At 33.9% G+C, this 18,901-nt stretch overlaps 2 protein-coding genes across 2 annotated transcripts; both read right to left on the bottom strand.

The window, feature by feature from the left end:
* Positions 1-1,857: 1,857 nt before the first annotated feature.
* On the bottom strand, positions 1,858-8,998 carry LOC128674245 (uncharacterized). Its single transcript, XM_053752710.2, has 4 exons — positions 8,878-8,998; positions 4,590-4,789; positions 4,078-4,347; positions 1,858-3,662 (listed from the first exon to the last, which is right to left on the bottom strand). The coding sequence occupies exons 1-3, from the start codon at positions 8,981-8,983 to the stop codon at positions 4,315-4,317; spliced, it is 339 nt and encodes a 112-aa protein (XP_053608685.2). The 5' UTR covers positions 8,984-8,998; the 3' UTR covers positions 1,858-3,662; positions 4,078-4,314.
* A 3,783-nt stretch (positions 8,999-12,781) lies between these two features.
* On the bottom strand, positions 12,782-18,251 carry LOC128674244 (zinc finger protein 260-like). Its single transcript, XM_053752709.2, has 9 exons — positions 17,775-18,251; positions 16,943-17,646; positions 16,559-16,786; positions 16,086-16,268; positions 15,787-15,908; positions 15,070-15,252; positions 14,589-14,742; positions 13,948-14,094; positions 12,782-13,570 (listed from the first exon to the last, which is right to left on the bottom strand). The coding sequence occupies exons 1-9, from the start codon at positions 17,949-17,951 to the stop codon at positions 13,291-13,293; spliced, it is 2,178 nt and encodes a 725-aa protein (XP_053608684.1). The 5' UTR covers positions 17,952-18,251; the 3' UTR covers positions 12,782-13,290.
* Between the last annotated feature and the right edge of the window lie 650 nt (positions 18,252-18,901).

The raw sequence follows: 18,901 nt of genomic DNA, 5'->3' as shown, positions 1-18,901 counted from the left end.
GCACTTACGTATAAATGTGTTAAGAAATTGACTGCTAAAAAATTGACAATTTTATAATTTTCAATACTCATCGTGTCTATCTATGCACTTAATTTAATAATGTTTTTCAAATTAGCCGCTCCCAAAAATCTACCGCCCTGGGTCGTATAGCTAAGCCTGCCGGTGAATCCACCTCTGCCCGTGCGTCTCAATCAATTGTTGGCAGGGAACCAGCACTTGTTTTCTCCGCCCGCGCGGCGCCGTTGCTATTTCATTATTCTCCTTGCTTGCGTACGGCCCGCTGCCAAATGTTTGCTCATTCGCCGGTGGAATTATGTGGATATAACTTGGATAACAACCGTTGAATGGAGCCAGGCTGCTGTCTGCTGGTCTAGGCATTTGTATTCATAAAAAATAATATTAATTTAAATTTTATATATAAGTAGTTACACTATTGTAAGTACATACGAACCCATTAACTTTATGTCGGTAAATTCGAATAGATTCTTTTTCCGATTAATAGTGTTTTGATTCATATAATGAAGTATCTTTTTCATATATACCGAGACGTTAAATTAATGAACTTATATAACATAAGAAAATCCAAAAATCCTTCAATCCCTTATATCTTAGCGGAAATAATACAAGAGCACAAACAATTAATTTTTAAGCATTTAATAATGTGAGTTAATAAAATTTTCTATTTCTGTTACTTATTCTGTTCTAAAATTAGAATTTTACTTACTCAGTGGTAAGTAAAATTCTAATTTCGGGGAAACTGGAAAGAGCTCCTTCCGCCCCGTGAGTCTAACAAATCCGCCCATGGTGTGCGGCTAGTCTAATGTATAAAAAGATTTTCCAATTGATTATTTAACGTTGGTTTCATGACTTAAATATTTAATTGTAACTAAATGGGAAAATGGGTATTCACATATCGATTTGCCCGCGCTGTTTCGTTCTACATTCTACATATTCATGAGTTTTGTTGTTAAAAATATAATCATACCTATAACAACACATACTCATCATACGCATATTTGATTACTTACTCCTTTTTTTCGTAGCCAATCCTCTTTAGATTAATGACAGCCGTAATATTCCTACATCACTCCAACATCTTAAGATTAATTATTCTCTTTGATAACACACGACCTACAATATCTTTGATTTATTACGATGATCTAATTTCATTAGAATCATTACCGGTATCCTAAGTAGGAATGTTTTTTTTATTGAATGCGGCCCATATGTTGGGAAGTGGTCACCGAATTCTATGAACGCCTGCAACACCTTCTGTTGCCGACTTTGTGGCCTAGCCTTTGCCACATATATCCTAAGCCATAAAGTGGGCAACATGTTTAGCAACTAACTAACCATATAGACGATGGTGTTTTCAGCTTTCACAATAAACAAACAAAAAAAATCTGTGGATTTATCTTCCTTCATTCTTTGAGTGTGCTGTATTCTTGTGTAACAAAATAGTGTAACCAATAGTCAGCACTCTAAGAATACCGATTATTTTATTACGTTACGTGACTTGCAAGCGCATACACACTAACAATCAACGAGTGGGCAGGTTTTCTCACGGCCTTTAGCAATAAGATGATTAAAAAATGCTGTTTATACATACTCATGCATAAACTCTCTCTCTCTCTCTCTCTTGCGGCACGAATCAGTGGATAAGAAAGTAGTCAATTGTAGGTTTATATATTATTACTTTTTTAGCTGCTTAGGAATTGGTTCTTTTTTTCAACGTCTTGTTCACATGAGTATGTCTCTCTTCCATTGTCAATTTAATTCTCATTACAGCTAACACACATTTTTGTTAGTACCTATATAATGCACCTTAAACAATTATAACGTTTTAAATAAAACACGTTTGTGTAACTTACAATTTAATATTTTGTCAGATACTTTTCAATAGATACAACTTTAACAATTCCGCTTTGCTACATTTCATCTAACATTCATAAATACAGTTTCAAAGATAAGTATAGAGATATAGGTATAGGTACTTATTTAGGTACACTATAATAAAATAACTACTATAAAATATAATACTGTGTAAATACCCTAGAAAACGACGTATAGTTATAGTCATACAAGAGTGTAGATAAATTATTATTTTTCTAAAAATACACCTATAACTACGATTCTAAACATTTTAGCATCAAAATTACGTTCCAAAGAAAGAAAAATTGTATGCATGTGCGCTAGGAATATGGCTTGATTTTGTGCATGTAGAATAAAATTCTGTTATATAAATATACAGGATTCTTGTACGTACTACTACGCACAGATTATGTTTTATTTCTAATAGTAACAGTCTCTGTCATTTAAGCATTTTCCGATTGATTCAAACCAGGGTTCGCTTTCCTATTTTCTCACATTCTCTTTTTGAAGACACTAAGCCAGCAATGCTTGGATTTGCCTCTTCTGCATAAAATACCCTACGTAATTTGCTGGTTTTCTCAAGAGACGTGGCCGTAACTTGGTGCACTTTCATTTCTTTCATACGTACTAGTATTAAATCTAATATTAGATTAATTCTACGAGTTTTGTCGTAGAACTAAATTTGTTGTCTATGTTAGGTATCAAGTTCTGATATAATTTGCTGGTTTTATATACAAGTAGCCCTGTATATTTAGACGTATGGATCGATAGATCAACAAAAAAATATATGGATCATAATTTTGTAACTGAAAATCACATAGACACCTTTGCCAAATGTCCAATCATGAATACACTAATTAACGCATTTCAAGCCAGACATTTAAATAAACATTACTTATATGTATTTCCATAAGTATTATTTTGTGCTATTCAATACACACACAACTAATTAGTTATTAATCCCCTTTGTATAAACATTAAATCAATCACAGATTTTGTATATTATTTTTTGCAACAAATTATTATAAGTATACTTAATTAAACAACACCAAAAATAAATTCATTACTGAGTCATTTTTTCTTCGATAACTGATGATACTAACCTTTTCAGAGTACGTATTTGGGTAAAATATCATACCAATACCAAACTATCTGGAATTACTCATTCTAATCAAATAAATCACAATTAAATTTTGAAATTCTACACGTATGTATATTCCTAGGCATTAAAAATGTAATACTGTCGGTACAATCTCAATTTGAGTTACTCAAAAAAAATTGATGAAAAGCGATACCTAATCAACTAATCATTTATCTGATGTCTATCTTTACACTTTTGCTTTGCATAGAATATGTGACTTTCCATCGCAACTTTTCTTCACCCAAATTTACCTAGTAGATCCCATGTATCATCAAGTGTGATTATTTTTATGTATTCTTTGAGAAAAGTTGTATAGGCATGGAGATTTGTAAATCTTTTCGAGTAACCCACTACCTAAGTGTAGTCAATAGCACATCAAGTTATCAAACATTGTAATTTCGCTGCTATTGCCGTTGCATAGAGTTAAATACAGGATAGCCTGAGGTGTGGTTGACTGTTATACTTATGGAATTTTTTACGGTATCTCCAAGACCATGATAGAAAGCGCGTCATGGGGAGGATCCACGTTGAAGATGGGATTGCCAGCATCGTCGCAGTACTCGGCGTAGCGCACCTTTCTCAGCTCTCGTAGGCCGAGGGTGCTGCAGATCCTCTGTGAATAGCAGCCGGTCGCGTCCACTTTAAACAGCTGAAAGTTTCAGAAGTGTCTCCATCAATGATTTCGTTGGACATAGGCAGTACGTGGTGTATAGTGTGGGAAAAATCAGTGCTCATTATATTCGAAGAATATTTAAAGAGCAATTTCCAAAATTTAAAAACATATTTGTAGCACATTTTTATCTAGAACTTGTGACCCAGGTGATAGTACAAGTAAAGCCTTACTTACGTGACTTATAGAACATATTTTTACTATATAATCTTAAAACCACTTGAAAAAAAATGGCTAGTATTTGTTTTTAGTAGATAAATAACGTCTCTTTTTGTACCAACTCAAGATTTGGCAGCCAGATAGAAGTCCACTGCTGAACATAGGCCATATGCCAAAAGATTTCCAAGCACATAGAATGCAAATTGCTATGACAAGAAAAAAAATCACACCCAACCTTAAAACCCTGCTGCTTAGCCAGTTCTATGCTCCTCCTCATAAGTTCCTTAGCGAATCCCCGTCCCCTAGCCTCGTCAGATACGGAGATAATCCGGCACTCCAGAATGCTGTCCACTTGGAACGTCTCAAACAAGTCCAGGTCGCGGCTGACCGTGTACAAGATGGTGAAGATCTTGTTGTACTTTTCGTCGGAAGACTGCTGGATTTTCTCGATAGACTGCTCGATGTCTCCTGGTCATAATATCCCATTCAGCGCAACCCCAAGCACCTAGAATATAGAAATAATGGAGTAAAGTAAGATGTATTAAAATTTCATAAAAGCAGTTTGATGAAGTAACTCAAAAACTTTCGCCTTTATAATATTAGTGGGTAGGATTTAAAATTTGACGTAAAAAAGGGCCTGTGAAAAGCTAATTTCTAGATAAAGTGATGTGAGTGACATGGGATGTCTTCGTTTGCAGAACCTCACTGCTTTATTTAGAAATTCTTCTGTGAGGAAACTGAACTTACCGTATCACCTTCCACGACAGCAATGGAAAGCCCATCAAGCATGGTGGCAGAGCAGAGTCGCTCAAGAGCCGCATGGGGCTGCCCTCGCTCGCATAAGCCCACAGCTTTATTCAGGGGTTCATCCGCGAAGAAACTGTCTCGGAGGTGCTGCAACACTGCCTCCGACATCGAAGGTGTTATTGTCGTATAACGCGCCATTTCTGGAAAAATTAAGGTTCATTAATAATAGGCTGGAATATGATCCGCGGAAAATGAAAGTTAACTGGTAGAGAATGCCATATGGATGGCATTAAGTCAAATGTAATTTTTGTATTACCATATGCAAACAAGTTTAAAATAAATATATAAATAGAATTTATTTATTTTTTGCATTATATGAGATAGATGCAAACAAGTTTAAAATAAATATATAAATAGAATTTATTTATTTTTTGCATTAAATGAGATAGATGGTAAGGAATTAATTTTGAAATTTTGAGTTTTTGTCCAGTGATAGTAGGGGTAAAATAATTCCCCTGGAAGGTACCACGGGAATTATTTTACCCATGGTCCCTGAATAAGCCAACTAATTTAAAAATAAGGATTAGGATCCCTTGTACTCATTTTTATAATGTAATTTATATTTTAAGTTTTTTGTGTACATAAATTGATATGTATTTACATATTAATTTATGTACACAAAAATGGGTATGTAATGCTGGCCAATAAAGATCCTAACTCATAATATAAAAGCTATTTGTTATGTTCCTTATTACGTCAATTTAACACATAGATGTCATTTTATTATTGTTTTAACCGTTAAATCTAATTACGAGATTGATAAATCGTGGAACATCATGTTAAGGGATGGTAGTCTTTATAAAGTAAGTTAGTCTCACCTCACCACTGGTAAAAAAAGACTAATAAACATTGTAACTAATGCCAAAAAAACACCTACTCCCTTAATTATTTATCCTGACTTTCTTAAAAGTACTATATATATTTTCAAATGCATACAATTTTTTCACCAAAATACGAGTATAGTGGCAACTGGCAACCCCAGTAGGTAGGGTTCGAGCTTGAAGCGCTATTCGATAGAGGTCACGTCCCGAGGTCAAGGTCCTATTGGGTATCGAGCCGAGCCCCCGAGCCCGACACTCCCTCTTCTATCACATTTTATTTTCAACCCCCACCATGAAACGGGGTCTTTATAGACATCACATCCTGAAGTCAAGGTCCGGTCGCGTGTTGATGTATCGTAGCTAAAGTACCCCATGCTGAATGATAAATGGTGAGTCACTTGTTTGTTTTTAACAAACAACTAATTAAACAAATTAGCTCTAAGGATATGTATATCGTAGCAAATATAGATCCATATTGGTATGTACCTCTATATGAATAATTTAATATTGTTGGACAAACATATGTAATAAATATTTATTACTTAAAAAACAACAATAAATAAATATTTAAAATGGAACTAGATTCCTACCTACCTATTACAAAAAGACTGGACACAACTCAGTACGAGTGTATGAGTACACACATGTGCGTGTACTCATTACACTCATACAAATAATTATTTTCGGTCTCACTGATTATCAAACGTACAGTACCTACAGCCTGGTGCTGCTTCTACACAGCCCTAACTAATTAAACTAGGCACCTATGCAGATTTGCTTGAGACTTTACTGTAGCAAGGCACGTCGTGTTTCTCGACGATACTATAATAATTAATCAGTTTCTTGCCGGGTCGTTGAGCGCGAGGACATTTCTCGGAGCGCACATCACTTTCGAGGTGAGAAATATTATGGAGAAGGCATTATATTTACCTTCTTGTTCATTAAAATTATATTTTGTCTTGTTCTGTCAATTATTTGTCAACAACACACTTTGTAATATTTGATATTACTTGACAAAGTATGCTTTAACATTTTTAAGAGAGGGTGATTTATACTTGGATTGAAAGCCAGTTTTGTATCCCAGTTCAATATTTTAGAATTTGGATCCCCAAATTTAGGTTAGCTATTATAGAAATTAAAGTAAAACAGTCATTTATTTTGACGCTAATATACATTTTGATAAATTGAAGAAAGAAGAAAAATGGAAGGAAAAGAGCCTACCTTTTCCCAGCAGAGGGCTATGCATGGCTGATAAATAAATAATAAAATGCATAATTTGTAGATCACAATATTTGTAGAATAGCCACATTCAACCACAAATTTCGTGTTTTACTTAATTAATTAATTTAATTTTTAATTATAATTTCCCAGGAACTTCTATTTTACAAATAACTCTAAAATATACAATAATAGTTTTTGCCCGCGGCTTCATCCGCAATAATTTTCCGGCATGAAAGGTTCTCCTCCATACTTCAATCAAACTACATAATATATGCAAAATTTCGAGAAGATTGGTTGAGTAGATAGATCGTGAAGAGGTAACAAACTTACTTTCGCATTTATAATATTAGTCAGGATAGCTTTTCGTTTCAAATTCTGAGGTATCAAGTTCCACATCTATAAAATATACTTGAGGAATGCTTCGCACCTCTCTGTCTCTTTATTGAAGAGGCTTTGCGGGGGGGCTGGAGGCTGGAATGCCGCCCGGGACGCCCGTGTCACGACGCCCATTACACTCAATTTTTGACAAGGCCGCCAAATCCATAATAATTTCGTGGCAGTGAGCAGTATTGAAAATTGTCGTCACTAAGTACATACATAATATAAAACAAAGTCGCTTCCCTATCTGTTCATATGCGTGCTTAGATATTTAAAACTTTTGATGCAGGTTATTTTATAGGAAAGTTTATATGTATATAACCTGAATGCACTATCGGTCGGGTTGCTAGTATTTTATATCAAAATTGTTGTATGTAATTTTAACAGTACTAACTTGCTTTTTCATTTGAAAATAATAAGAGTTACAAAAATACGTCCAAGTAGTTATGTTCTACGAGGCCTACGATAGCTACGACGCGCTACGAAAATGCGTCACATGATGTTTATTTAGATTATTCAATTTTTATCGACACTATATCGATATCACCAAAAAGACAGAGAAAGAGTACACTAGTAGTTTAGTAAAACTAGTAAACTCACTCATACATAATGAGTTTATTTTGACATTTATTAAATGTGGTCATTCCGTAATACCAATAGTTTGTAGCTTTTGAGAAATACCATATAGTTAAAAATTTGACGTGAAAAAGAGTGCGTGAACATGCAATTTTTAAAGGACATATCCATACTTCCATACTAATATTATAAATGTGAAAGTGTTTCTTTGTCCGTAACGGTAAACGGAGTAACGGATTTAGGCGATTTTTGGTGTGGAGATAGTTGGAGAGCTGGAGAGTGTCATAGGCTACTTTATGCCGCGGGTGGAGTTGCGGGCTAAATCTAGTTGTATATAAAAATATTCTTCAAAATGATGTTATTTTGCAACATTATCCCACCATGTAGTATTTTTTTAAATTAGACTTTCGATCATAGATAAAAAAAAATTGATACTTTTCATAATTTAGATTTGGAACAATGATATAGATAGTGTAAGATGTATCGACAATTTACTCTGAAACCTTGCACTATTCATTGAAAAGCATTTTAACATGGAGTATCTACTAATTCCATGCATTTTAACAATTCATATACCGTCACCATGACAAGCGGTCGTAAAAAATGGTGTCGACAATGTGGTTCAAAACTGGCGGAAAAACCACTCGTAAACGTAGTTATTACAAATTAATTTTGTACTTTGGTCTTACCAAGTACTTACCTATTAATATTTAAGCAAGCTTAGGGTGCATAAATTGCCACAAGTCACGTGAAGAATTTTATCTTTAAAAAAAATCAACACGATCAAGTTTTTTGATACGGCTTTAAATACAAAATAACCATTTCCTTCATAAGGTTGGACTAAATTTTAAGGAAAGATTTGAAAGTATAAAAAGTTTTTGTTATAACATCAATATCTACTTACCTATCTATAATAACAAAGTACCTAGTCTATATCGCGATATGAAACCAAAATATCATTTAACAACTCGACACAAGCGTTATTCAATAAAACGAATGCTCGCAATGCCTGAAATTCAGCGGCCTGCGAACGATGAACAAAACCATAATTCAATCCGATTGGGATGAATGATGCACGTGATTTATTACTTTTTTCCGTCGCTCTTAAAGACCAATATCGTATAACTTATCGTACTTAGATTTAATATAGAACATTTTTAATACAGATAATAGAATTTATTTCTAGTTTTTATTTTGGAAACGGTAGTAAAATAGTAGTAAATGCAGCTTACCTCGTGCGCCGCCCACGGCCGTTCGCAGCGTACTGATAACAGCCGCCCGCCCTACCGACGCCCGCCCGCTCTCAGCGTCAAAGAATGTCGGTCGCAGATACGACATGAAATTTATATCCTATTCTTTTTCTTTTGTGTTCATATGTACCTACCGACCAAAATTTAAAGTATAGGTTAAGATGGTATAGATAGATAAAATAATATTATTTGCCCATCACGCTTCCACGACTAAATCACTGGGCAATTTTCGTAAAATTTGAAATAGAGTCAAACATAGACTACTGCGGGCGGAGCTGCTATCAACAGCAAGTTCCAAATATTTTAAATAAAGTATTTAAAATGACCAGAAAACACACTTTTTATTTCTATAATGGTCGGCGGGATAGGCGGGTAAGCGGGATGGGCAGAAAATATTAGTTTATCAAACAAATTAAGAAATCACAAAGTAATAATAATATTTATAATTATAACTACAATGAAATTCAATTTCTAAGATGAGTATGAGTGCTTAACGAAGTAAGAGCTCTCTCAAACTAATATTCCTTGATCATTGTCCTAGAAAGTTATCCAATTTCCTATATTCGCTCTTCTCTGGAAACGACAGACTTTGTAAGTACCTAGTTAATCTATTGAACATACTGGAATATACATATTGCATACAACTCTTCACTAATGAACTGTAACAGAATTTTAATTTATTATTAAGTATCTTTAAAAAAATTGTGTATGTGCATTTTGCTATTCAACCTAGGTATAGATCCCATTGCATAGGTCTTAATTACTTTGCTCAAGAATGCGATACGGGTCCATTATTTTTATTATACTCGTAATTTAAAAGAACACAAACACTAACAAAAGTAATTTTTCTACGGTTTTCGCTAAAGAATAAAAAAAAATTGGTTAGATGTTTAACCGCTATTAAAAGAAAGAGCATATTGAAACTCATAATCTAAAATAAATATCTCACGCCACAACCTAGTCTTAGGACTTTCAATAAAAACAAATCTTAAATTGTAAAACTATATTTTGATTTCATCATAAAAACATAGATAATATACCTAATATGTGTTACTATAAAGTATTAAGTATATAGTTATATAATACAATAACAAATGTACAACAGCCTAACCAAAAATAAATACGGAACTACATACCTACAGATCCTCTTGCTATCAATAAGTGGCCACTCGATTCCTAGACGTCCGTTCGTTTCCTCTCTTATGCCGATAGTCACCAATAGTATACTAGTATACTTGAACTATGTGCTATATACGTGACCCAATAAGAATCCGGCAGGATTATAGGAATAAAATTCCAATATAGGACATCCTTCATCAAACACAGTTGTCGGATAAATAGATACTTGAAACGTATATTAGTGTGGTATACCTTTATGAGTGACTTTTTGGTACACGCACACAATTAAAACAAGTTAATATTAAGTCGATGCAAAATCTCAATTATTTTGGTGTAATTGTACAGTTTATTTTATACTGAATATTTTTTAGGTGAAAGACTCCCAATACGAGAGGACTGATCACCGACTGGTGCTTGCACTGGCGTCCACAAAATTAATACTGAACTGTATCGTTCATGTTTGACACTATTACTATTGATAATCTAGCAAAGATGGCGACCTCAGGTAGAGATGAAGATTGACAGAGTATTGAAACATTTACAAATCATGTAAAACAAATTGAAGGAGCAAGGTAGCTAGTATATGTATAAATTACTTTCGAAATCGTTTGTTTAGGTAATAAATACAGCAAAGTGGGTGTAATCTTTATATTCTGCAATTATATACATGTATACAAAATATCTCGAATAACAAAGATATATAACAACATTGCAACTAAATTAGGTTCACGAGGTACCACATCAAATATGATTCAGGAGATAAAAGAAACGTGCAAACTCACATATATGTCAATATCTATAGAAATTGGACTAATATACAAAACTAATATGGTATCTAGAGACACGTTCACTGACCTCCATATAACTTTTATATATTGAAGTCAGTGGACACGTCATATTACCGCCACTTAAATTTGGTATTATTGTATAGGAACCATATTCACTGTCGCATAAAATAGCCGGTGCCATTTAAATTGTACTAGCTTTTGTTCGCGGCTTCGCCCGTATGAAATTTTAATTTGAATGAAAGGTTTAATAAAGCTTAAAGATGTAACAATATTTCGCATTTATTATAATTATTCCAATTTCTGTAAATAAACGTTTAACATATGAATAGAAACTCCCCATAGTTGATTTAAGAAATCATCAAAACGACAATGGAGGTCATTGTTTGATATGTTACAACTAATCTGTGGTCCCTAATAGAACAACAATAAGAAAGTGTTACCAACCAGTGGCTTTAAAAAAACGGAAAAACAAGGAACTCGTTAGACCTAAACCTATGATATTATCGAGAATATCGACTTAACACAACATTTTCTTAGCACTAAAAATAATGCTTTATAAGGCTCTAAACTAAATGCAATTAACTTTGGAACTAAAACACAATATATTCTAAGTATACATAATCAAAGTTCATCGATCTGTTAACAACGCGATTGTAATGATTATGAGAGTTGCCTAAAGGTATTTGACATGAGTTTTATGACTACCGCTCTAGTTGCAGACGCGACAGAGTGCAGGTTTCCTCACGATGTTTTCCTTCAATGGAAGCAAGTTGTAGTCTATGAAAAGAAAGTATATGAAATCGACATACTGATTTAGGTAAAGGTGATTTTCTAAACATTGAGCTCAAACATGATACTTATTACCAACCCTTCATTTGGACTTCACACACTAAATTCGATGAGATTAATCGTTTTCTTATGTTGAAAATTGTACAATATCATTAACTGCTATTTTGACTGCTATGTTTAACAATAACAGTCAACAATTTAATTCAATAACAGTCTTTAAATACATACTGACGAAATATGTTGCAAGTGTATCCACTTGTAAACTTTCATTCAAACATTTTTAAAAGCAAATCAATGAGTATGGGAGAGCAGTTATAGAATTTGTGGAGCCACCTACTAACTTAGTGAACTTTACTAAATCGGCAGCAATAAATTGCAATGTATAAGCGCTTACGCTTGCTTATTCTCACGAATGAACAATAAAAATAATAACCGATATATTTCATATAATTAACAATAAATTTTGCCTCATTCGTTTAAATAAAATAAATATAAAGAACAGATCCGAAAATTTCCAATTAATAATACAATTTCAGTTTCAGTCTATGAAAATTAAGAAAATATTAGATAAATAAATTTACTAACATATAATATTACATTATCGCCATCATTAACCACTAAGTAAATAGTAATAATATAATATATCGTAAATAAGGCATTTCAACTACTTATAGAGAGCTTTTTAATTATAAATCATTACTTGAAAATGGCCTTCAGTTCAAGCCGCTGTTTCATTATTCAACTATGTCATTATGTCTGAGAATTATAATGGTCTATGTCATTTTCATAATACATGAACCATGTTTAATAAGTCTATCTGTCATATCTGCACGTTCTCGGTTTCGTTCGGGGTTGTGAAGCCGCATAACCATCAGCGTAAAAAACCTTAAAATTTTGAACATTCTGTTTTGAAGAAGGCTATGATTTTATAACCGGCCGCCTGCCTGTCATTAACCCTCCTTGGGATTTGGATTGATTAAAATGGACTTAGAATTTCGTTCTCATTTCACTAGCACAATACAAATCTAGAATTTTATAATATCACTATTTGTCTATAAATACAAAATGCGTACATAAAATATTATTTAGCCTCTAATTTATAATCTAGGTACCATATTCGAGTCGTTGATATCACATTTTGTTGAATTCACTTACAAACTATAGCACATAATTTGGAGAACAATCGATCGTTTTTTTTTTCATTTGTGATCAAATACTATAGGTAAGTATTGTTTTTAAAATTACTAATTATGAACCTTTCAGCTATATTTGTTATTCGGAATCAATAAAATAAAGAACGGCAAAATTTGTGGCAAAACAACTCATGAAAGATTTTAGACATGTTCAGTTGGACATAGTAAATACGTATATGTTGTACATATAACTATAACACAAAGTTCATTTATAATCTTGGATCGAAATCATTCTAAATATAATCAGGAGGTTCATAATCAGACTTTAGTATACACAAAAATTAAATAAATTTAATTTGCGAATAATAAACATAACAAGTTATATAAAGCGGCCTATAAACAGTCAATTATAATTCGCAATATGAATTAATGACAAAGATGCCAAATTGGAAAGTTTCGTTTTCTTGTCAAACTGTTACAGCAGTAGCGACTCTTTAACCAGGCCAGATAACCTTTTTGTTCATTCATATTGCACTACATAATAGGTCGTCTAGGGGTAAGATTCACTAACTTTTCTCAGGTGATAAATTAATTGTAATATCACCGGCCAAGCCATTCTTGTCCAAACCGTCACTGTTTATAGTGATAGTGATCCTGGGGTCCATATTGTGTTTGAGTCCAGGTATCTCTATAAGAGGCGGGGGTTCAGGTTTGAGCATTAGTACGGGAGCCTCGACCCCTTTGCTGATGGGAATTTTGGGAATCTCGTCTCCGTTGACGTAGTGCGTCGGGTAATGTTGCTTCAGTTCGCTTATGAGTCTGAATCGCATATTGCACACTGTACATCTGGAAAATTTTAAGGAATTTTTAGTTATAGCGCATCAGTTTATTAATAATGTATAGATGGACTGTTTCACTTCTTCTTATGTGATATATCGACTAGATATCATAAAAACTTGAGTTAGATAGGGGTAGCTAGCAAATAACTCCAAGCAGATTTATCTAGCAGTTATAGTTTATCTGTCAGATTTTATCAGATAGTGATGAAACAGACATTAAAATAAATGAATTTAAGTATTCCTTTAGAGGTTTACGTCCAGTATTTGTCCAGTTTCTTCCCAAACAGTCGAAAACCCATCTTTAGTTGGGTTTGCGACTATTTGGCTTCCCAAGTTTCTTTAAACTGGGCAAATACCAGGCGTAAAACCATCTATGATTCTCACTGGTATATGTTCTGTCCGACGTGAGTGCGGATATGTTTGGCGAGGTCGTTGCTCTGGGTGAAGGCGCGCTCGCAGAACTTGCATTTGTATGGCTTCTCTCCCGTGTGTATCCTGTTGTGCCGCTTCAGGTGTTCCTTGCATGAGAAGCTGGAACCAATGTAGATAAAGAATATAACACATATACCTTTTATTTCACTCGCACAAGAGAAATACACGAGAAGAAACGGGACATCGTGTGTCCGGATCTACAACGCCGCGTGCGTAAATTTCGTTGATATTTATTTATTTATCGATCTGGGCACGTTGATTTTAAAATGCGTGAAGGAATTGCCAGATGGCGTTGTCAAGTGAACATTTTCCTGTGAGATACAAGTGTGCGTAGCGCGACTTTGCTATTTAAATCTCACCATCGAATAGATTCGCAGTAAGACGCAGCTAACCAATCACAGTGCGCTATTGTCACGCAACGACAACCACACCGCAATGTGATAGGTTCGCTGCTTCTCACTTCGAATCGATTAGACAGTGAGGAGTGAAATGCAAACCCGCACTTCGGCCTAAGGGAATATTTCTTTCGTCGTCTTGAAGTAATTCATACGCGGAAAAACGTAAACTAAAAGTAAATTAAACAGACTACTCACCGCATATTACAAGTCTCGCAGGCGAAAGGCTTGACCCCCAAATGGATGAGTTTGTGTTTCTTCAGCGAGTTTGCCTTCGTGAAGGAACTGCCACACTCCTCACACTTGTACGGATGGGCTCCGGTGTGCGTCGTCATGTGGGCTGTCATTTGACCTGGAGATATTGAGTTAATAAGTAGTGAAGTACCTTTGGTCTTTCTTATCGAGTGTGTTATTCCTAACACTGGTGTCAGATTCAATACAAGTCAAAGACATCTGGCTTGCCTTGTTCAGACTATGTACCGCCTTCTGTAGTGACGAGTCATACATAAAAGTACATTAAATAGTCAACTAGAGTGCAAGTTTCCTCACAATGTTTTCCTTCACCGGAAGCAAGTGCGAGTATGATTTGAACCTGAGACCTTTCGGTTCAATAAAGATGCTGGAGGAGGTTGGAGCTGGTCTCTTGATTGAATGCTGGTGAGTAGTGAAGCAATCGTACCTTTGGTAGTGAAGGACTTTGGACACAGATTGCAAGTGAAAGGCTTGAGGCCGCTGTGCCGCATGAGATGCTGGCGGAGGTTGGAGCTGTTGGTGAAGCTCTTGCCGCACTCTGAACACAGGTATGGTGTCTCGCCCGTGTGCGTCCTGATGTGGTCTTTCAGGCTGCACAGTTGATTGAATGCTGAAAACATAATGAATACTTTTAGGAGTGTTTTAGGATCACAAGAGGCTTATTAGATTTTTTATATGTTTATATTCATTCAAATAAAAGCTATTTTAATTCCACTGTTGTATTTGCTATAGGTCTAATTTAAAATGTGACTTCCTTTTTAATATGTAGTGCTAATTTAAGTACACAATATTTTTAGGCGATTGTGAAAGCAGAAGTGTGAAAAGGTAAAAGACAATCTAACCTGATGGAAAGCAAAGATAAGGTTTTGTGTGTGTGAGTATCATGTGCAAGCAACTATTCTACTTTTGCCTTGAAGATCCCTAAGTTATATACTAAATAACAGGTATTAAATGCGCACATACCTTTACAATTTAACCACGGACCTTTGTAACAAGGTCCGAAATATCTGGGAAATAGAAAAGGTATGTGCGCGTTTAATCCCTAAATTGTACTTACAATTTATGGATTAAGGGGCAAGGGAAAACTTAGAGACTATCATCACATCAATAATGGTATATATTTAGAGGAGCAACAAAATATTACCTTTACTACAATAACTACAAATATAGGGCTTGATCCCATCATGCCACTTCATATGCTGCAACAGCTGATCTTGTCTGCTGTAGCTCTTTGAACACTTCGTACATTCATATGGACGCTCTTCACTGTGAAACAATATTTTAGCATTTATTATCATTTAATATCAATAATTTAAAATCATTTTCATTATGGTTTACTGTGTAAATTTACTTAATTATATTGTAAAAGAACATACCTAAAATTATTATGATTTTTTTTAGGTATTAAAAATAAACGGCAATTTATTTATAATTTAACTTTACCTGTGTAACTTCATGTGTCTGTTTAGAAGTGATTTGGTAACAAATTCCTTAGCACAAATATCACACTTTATCTTTTTTGATACATCATCACATGTATCATGCACTTCACATTCATCCTTGATGTCATCACAGTTGTTCATATTCTGCTGTTGATTTTCTCTCCCATAACTCTGCTTCTCATCACTGTAAATTAAAATTCTATCATTCATCCTTCTTTCAATAAATATAGTTGTTTTATAAAGAACTTTATAAATTTTTGTGACTGAAGGAAAAGCAACAGAAGGAAAGTGGACTCCTGGTCTTAAAGCAATGCTTCAATAGAGGAAGTAACCATGAAAATGCTAAGATGAGAAAAAGTTCATTTTAGTATTAGATTGTTTTTTATTTATATGGATTTCAGGAGAGTTGTAAGAATGGAGGGTATGTAGAAATAAAAGGAAATTAAAAAGAATAAAAAAATTGTTTTAGCTTACCTGTGCATCTTCATATGTCTTTTAAAATGAGATTGTGTAGAAAATTCTTTTGTACAAATATCACATTTTATCTTCTTTGATAAATTATCTTGGACTTTGTGATCATCAACATTCAAATATATGTCATATTCATTCTTAATGCCTTCATTCCAGTTAAAATTTTGTAAGAGTTGGTTTCCCTGACTACAATCATCTGAATGTTTCTCACACATGTGATGTTGCTCTTCACTAAAAATTATGAATTATTTTAAGTATATTAAAACATATTAAATAGTGTTAATGATCAAATGTATTAATCATGTATTCTTTTCTTTATATGATAAAATAAAGTCCTTTGCTTCATATATTCTAGTTGTAAATTTAATAATTATAATCTACACTTACCTGTGGACTGTCATGTGTTTTTTCAGACGATATTTTGAGGTAAAATATTTTTGACACACAGCACATTTAGCACCCTTTGATACTTTTTCAATTGCTTCATGTTTTTTTCTCAAATGTGCCGCAAAGATACGTTTTGTACTGAATATTATATCACATTTGGGACATTTTACATTAGCCTTATCTGTATGATGCACTATATGCTCAAACAAAAAAGCCTCCGAAGAAAACTGTTCATGACAAAAATTACATTTAAATAATTGAGGACTGTGCTTCTTCATATGTTTATTCAGATTTCTTTTACTATAAAAAACTTTTTTACAAATGTCACAGTACATAGGGTTCTCATGTGATTTTACATGCTTGAGAAACTTATTCTTTGTTGCATACTTTTTAGAACATTGATCACAGTTATAACTTTCAGCTTGAGAATCAGAGTTATCAAAACTTTGAGATTCACATTCTTGTTTCGGTAAATCTACAGGAGTGTACTCCGACAAGTCTTCTAAAAGTAAGTCCATATGGCCTAAATCATCATCTTCTTGTTTCATTTCAGATTTTATACCTTCATTTTTAGGTGTGGACTTAACAAGCTTCCTGAATTCAGATTCAGAAATTAAAGCCCTGAATCTAAATGCACACATAGTTTCTAAAGTTTTAGCACAGTCTCCACAAATAAGTTGTGGCAGCCCATCCTCTTGGGAGACCTGAAATGAATAGACAAATAATTTAATTGAGGTCACAAATTAAAAAACATAATTTCAAAATTTACTTCCCTTCTAAAACTGGCTATTTAAAATATACTAAAAATATACATGCAAAGTAAGTCATATACCTTTATGCCTGTACAATTCATCAGTACTTCAGCCAAGAGAACAACCTGCTGGTCCACAAACAGGTGATCAAACAATGATAGCAAATTGCAATCTTGTTTCATGCAAACTCGACAACAGCTCGCAATATCAAGCATTTTTGCTGCTGCTACTGCAGCTAGTCTTGATGAACTCTCCATTGAAAATTTTAGGAATTACTCAAAACCATAATAATGGTGCATTGATTTTATGTTGTGTAGTCGTAAGCAATGTCAGAATCTGATATTACTTATGCACAAGACTATATTTGTCCTTTATGTGTTGTTTATGTGTCACCTACACACATATTTTCCGTCTACAAAATATTTATTAGCATGAGCACCAATTCAAAGTCCTATTTTCTTGGATTTAATCACAGTACCTATTCACATCATTCATATTCACAACACCTACATAAAATATTTCTACCTGGTGGTCTGTCAAACAAACAAACAAAAGTCAAAAACAAACAACCAAAAAACAACCATAATACCTAATCGAAAAGTCGAAACCAATCGAAACATAGGCATTACAATATTGTCAATATTAGTAACTTGATGACAATGATAGCAGCGCATTTTTTTTTGTTTCGTTTATCCATGTGGAAAGGCAAAGGGATCTAAGGTCTGACAGCAGTGCAATGACGGCAGTTATGTACAGTCAACAGAACATTAAGTTACCCTTAATGTACCTCTACGCGTGGTAATAGCGGCGAGTTTGCAGTCAATTCGGGTAGGTTTATGTGCTATTGACTGTACCTCTATCTTATCTACTTCTACCTTGTGTTTATAAAGCCGGGTTCGCAGCGCCGTGTTTTGCACTGTATGTTAGGTACACAAAAGCTTTGCCGCCTTTTGATATGTCGATTAAAACGTTTATTATAGAGTAACTTTATTAATCCTTTCATTATGTAAGCATTCGTTTGTGAAAATATACAACAATGTAGCATATTCCATAATCCACTAAATCCTTCCTTTTATCTTTCAACTCTCACCACGACGTAGAAGATATTTTTGGTCGTAAATCTGCAACAATATTGAAAATTGACGCTCCATTGGCAATGTTTGTGTACTTTAGTTGTGTTGTGTTGTTGTTTTGCGTAATATATTAT

The sequence above is a fragment of the Plodia interpunctella genome, chromosome 12 (assembly GCF_027563975.2).
Source record: "Plodia interpunctella isolate USDA-ARS_2022_Savannah chromosome 12, ilPloInte3.2, whole genome shotgun sequence".
Lineage (NCBI taxonomy): Eukaryota > Metazoa > Arthropoda > Insecta > Lepidoptera > Pyralidae > Plodia > Plodia interpunctella.
This window is presented reverse-complemented; position numbering and strand designations above follow the sequence as displayed.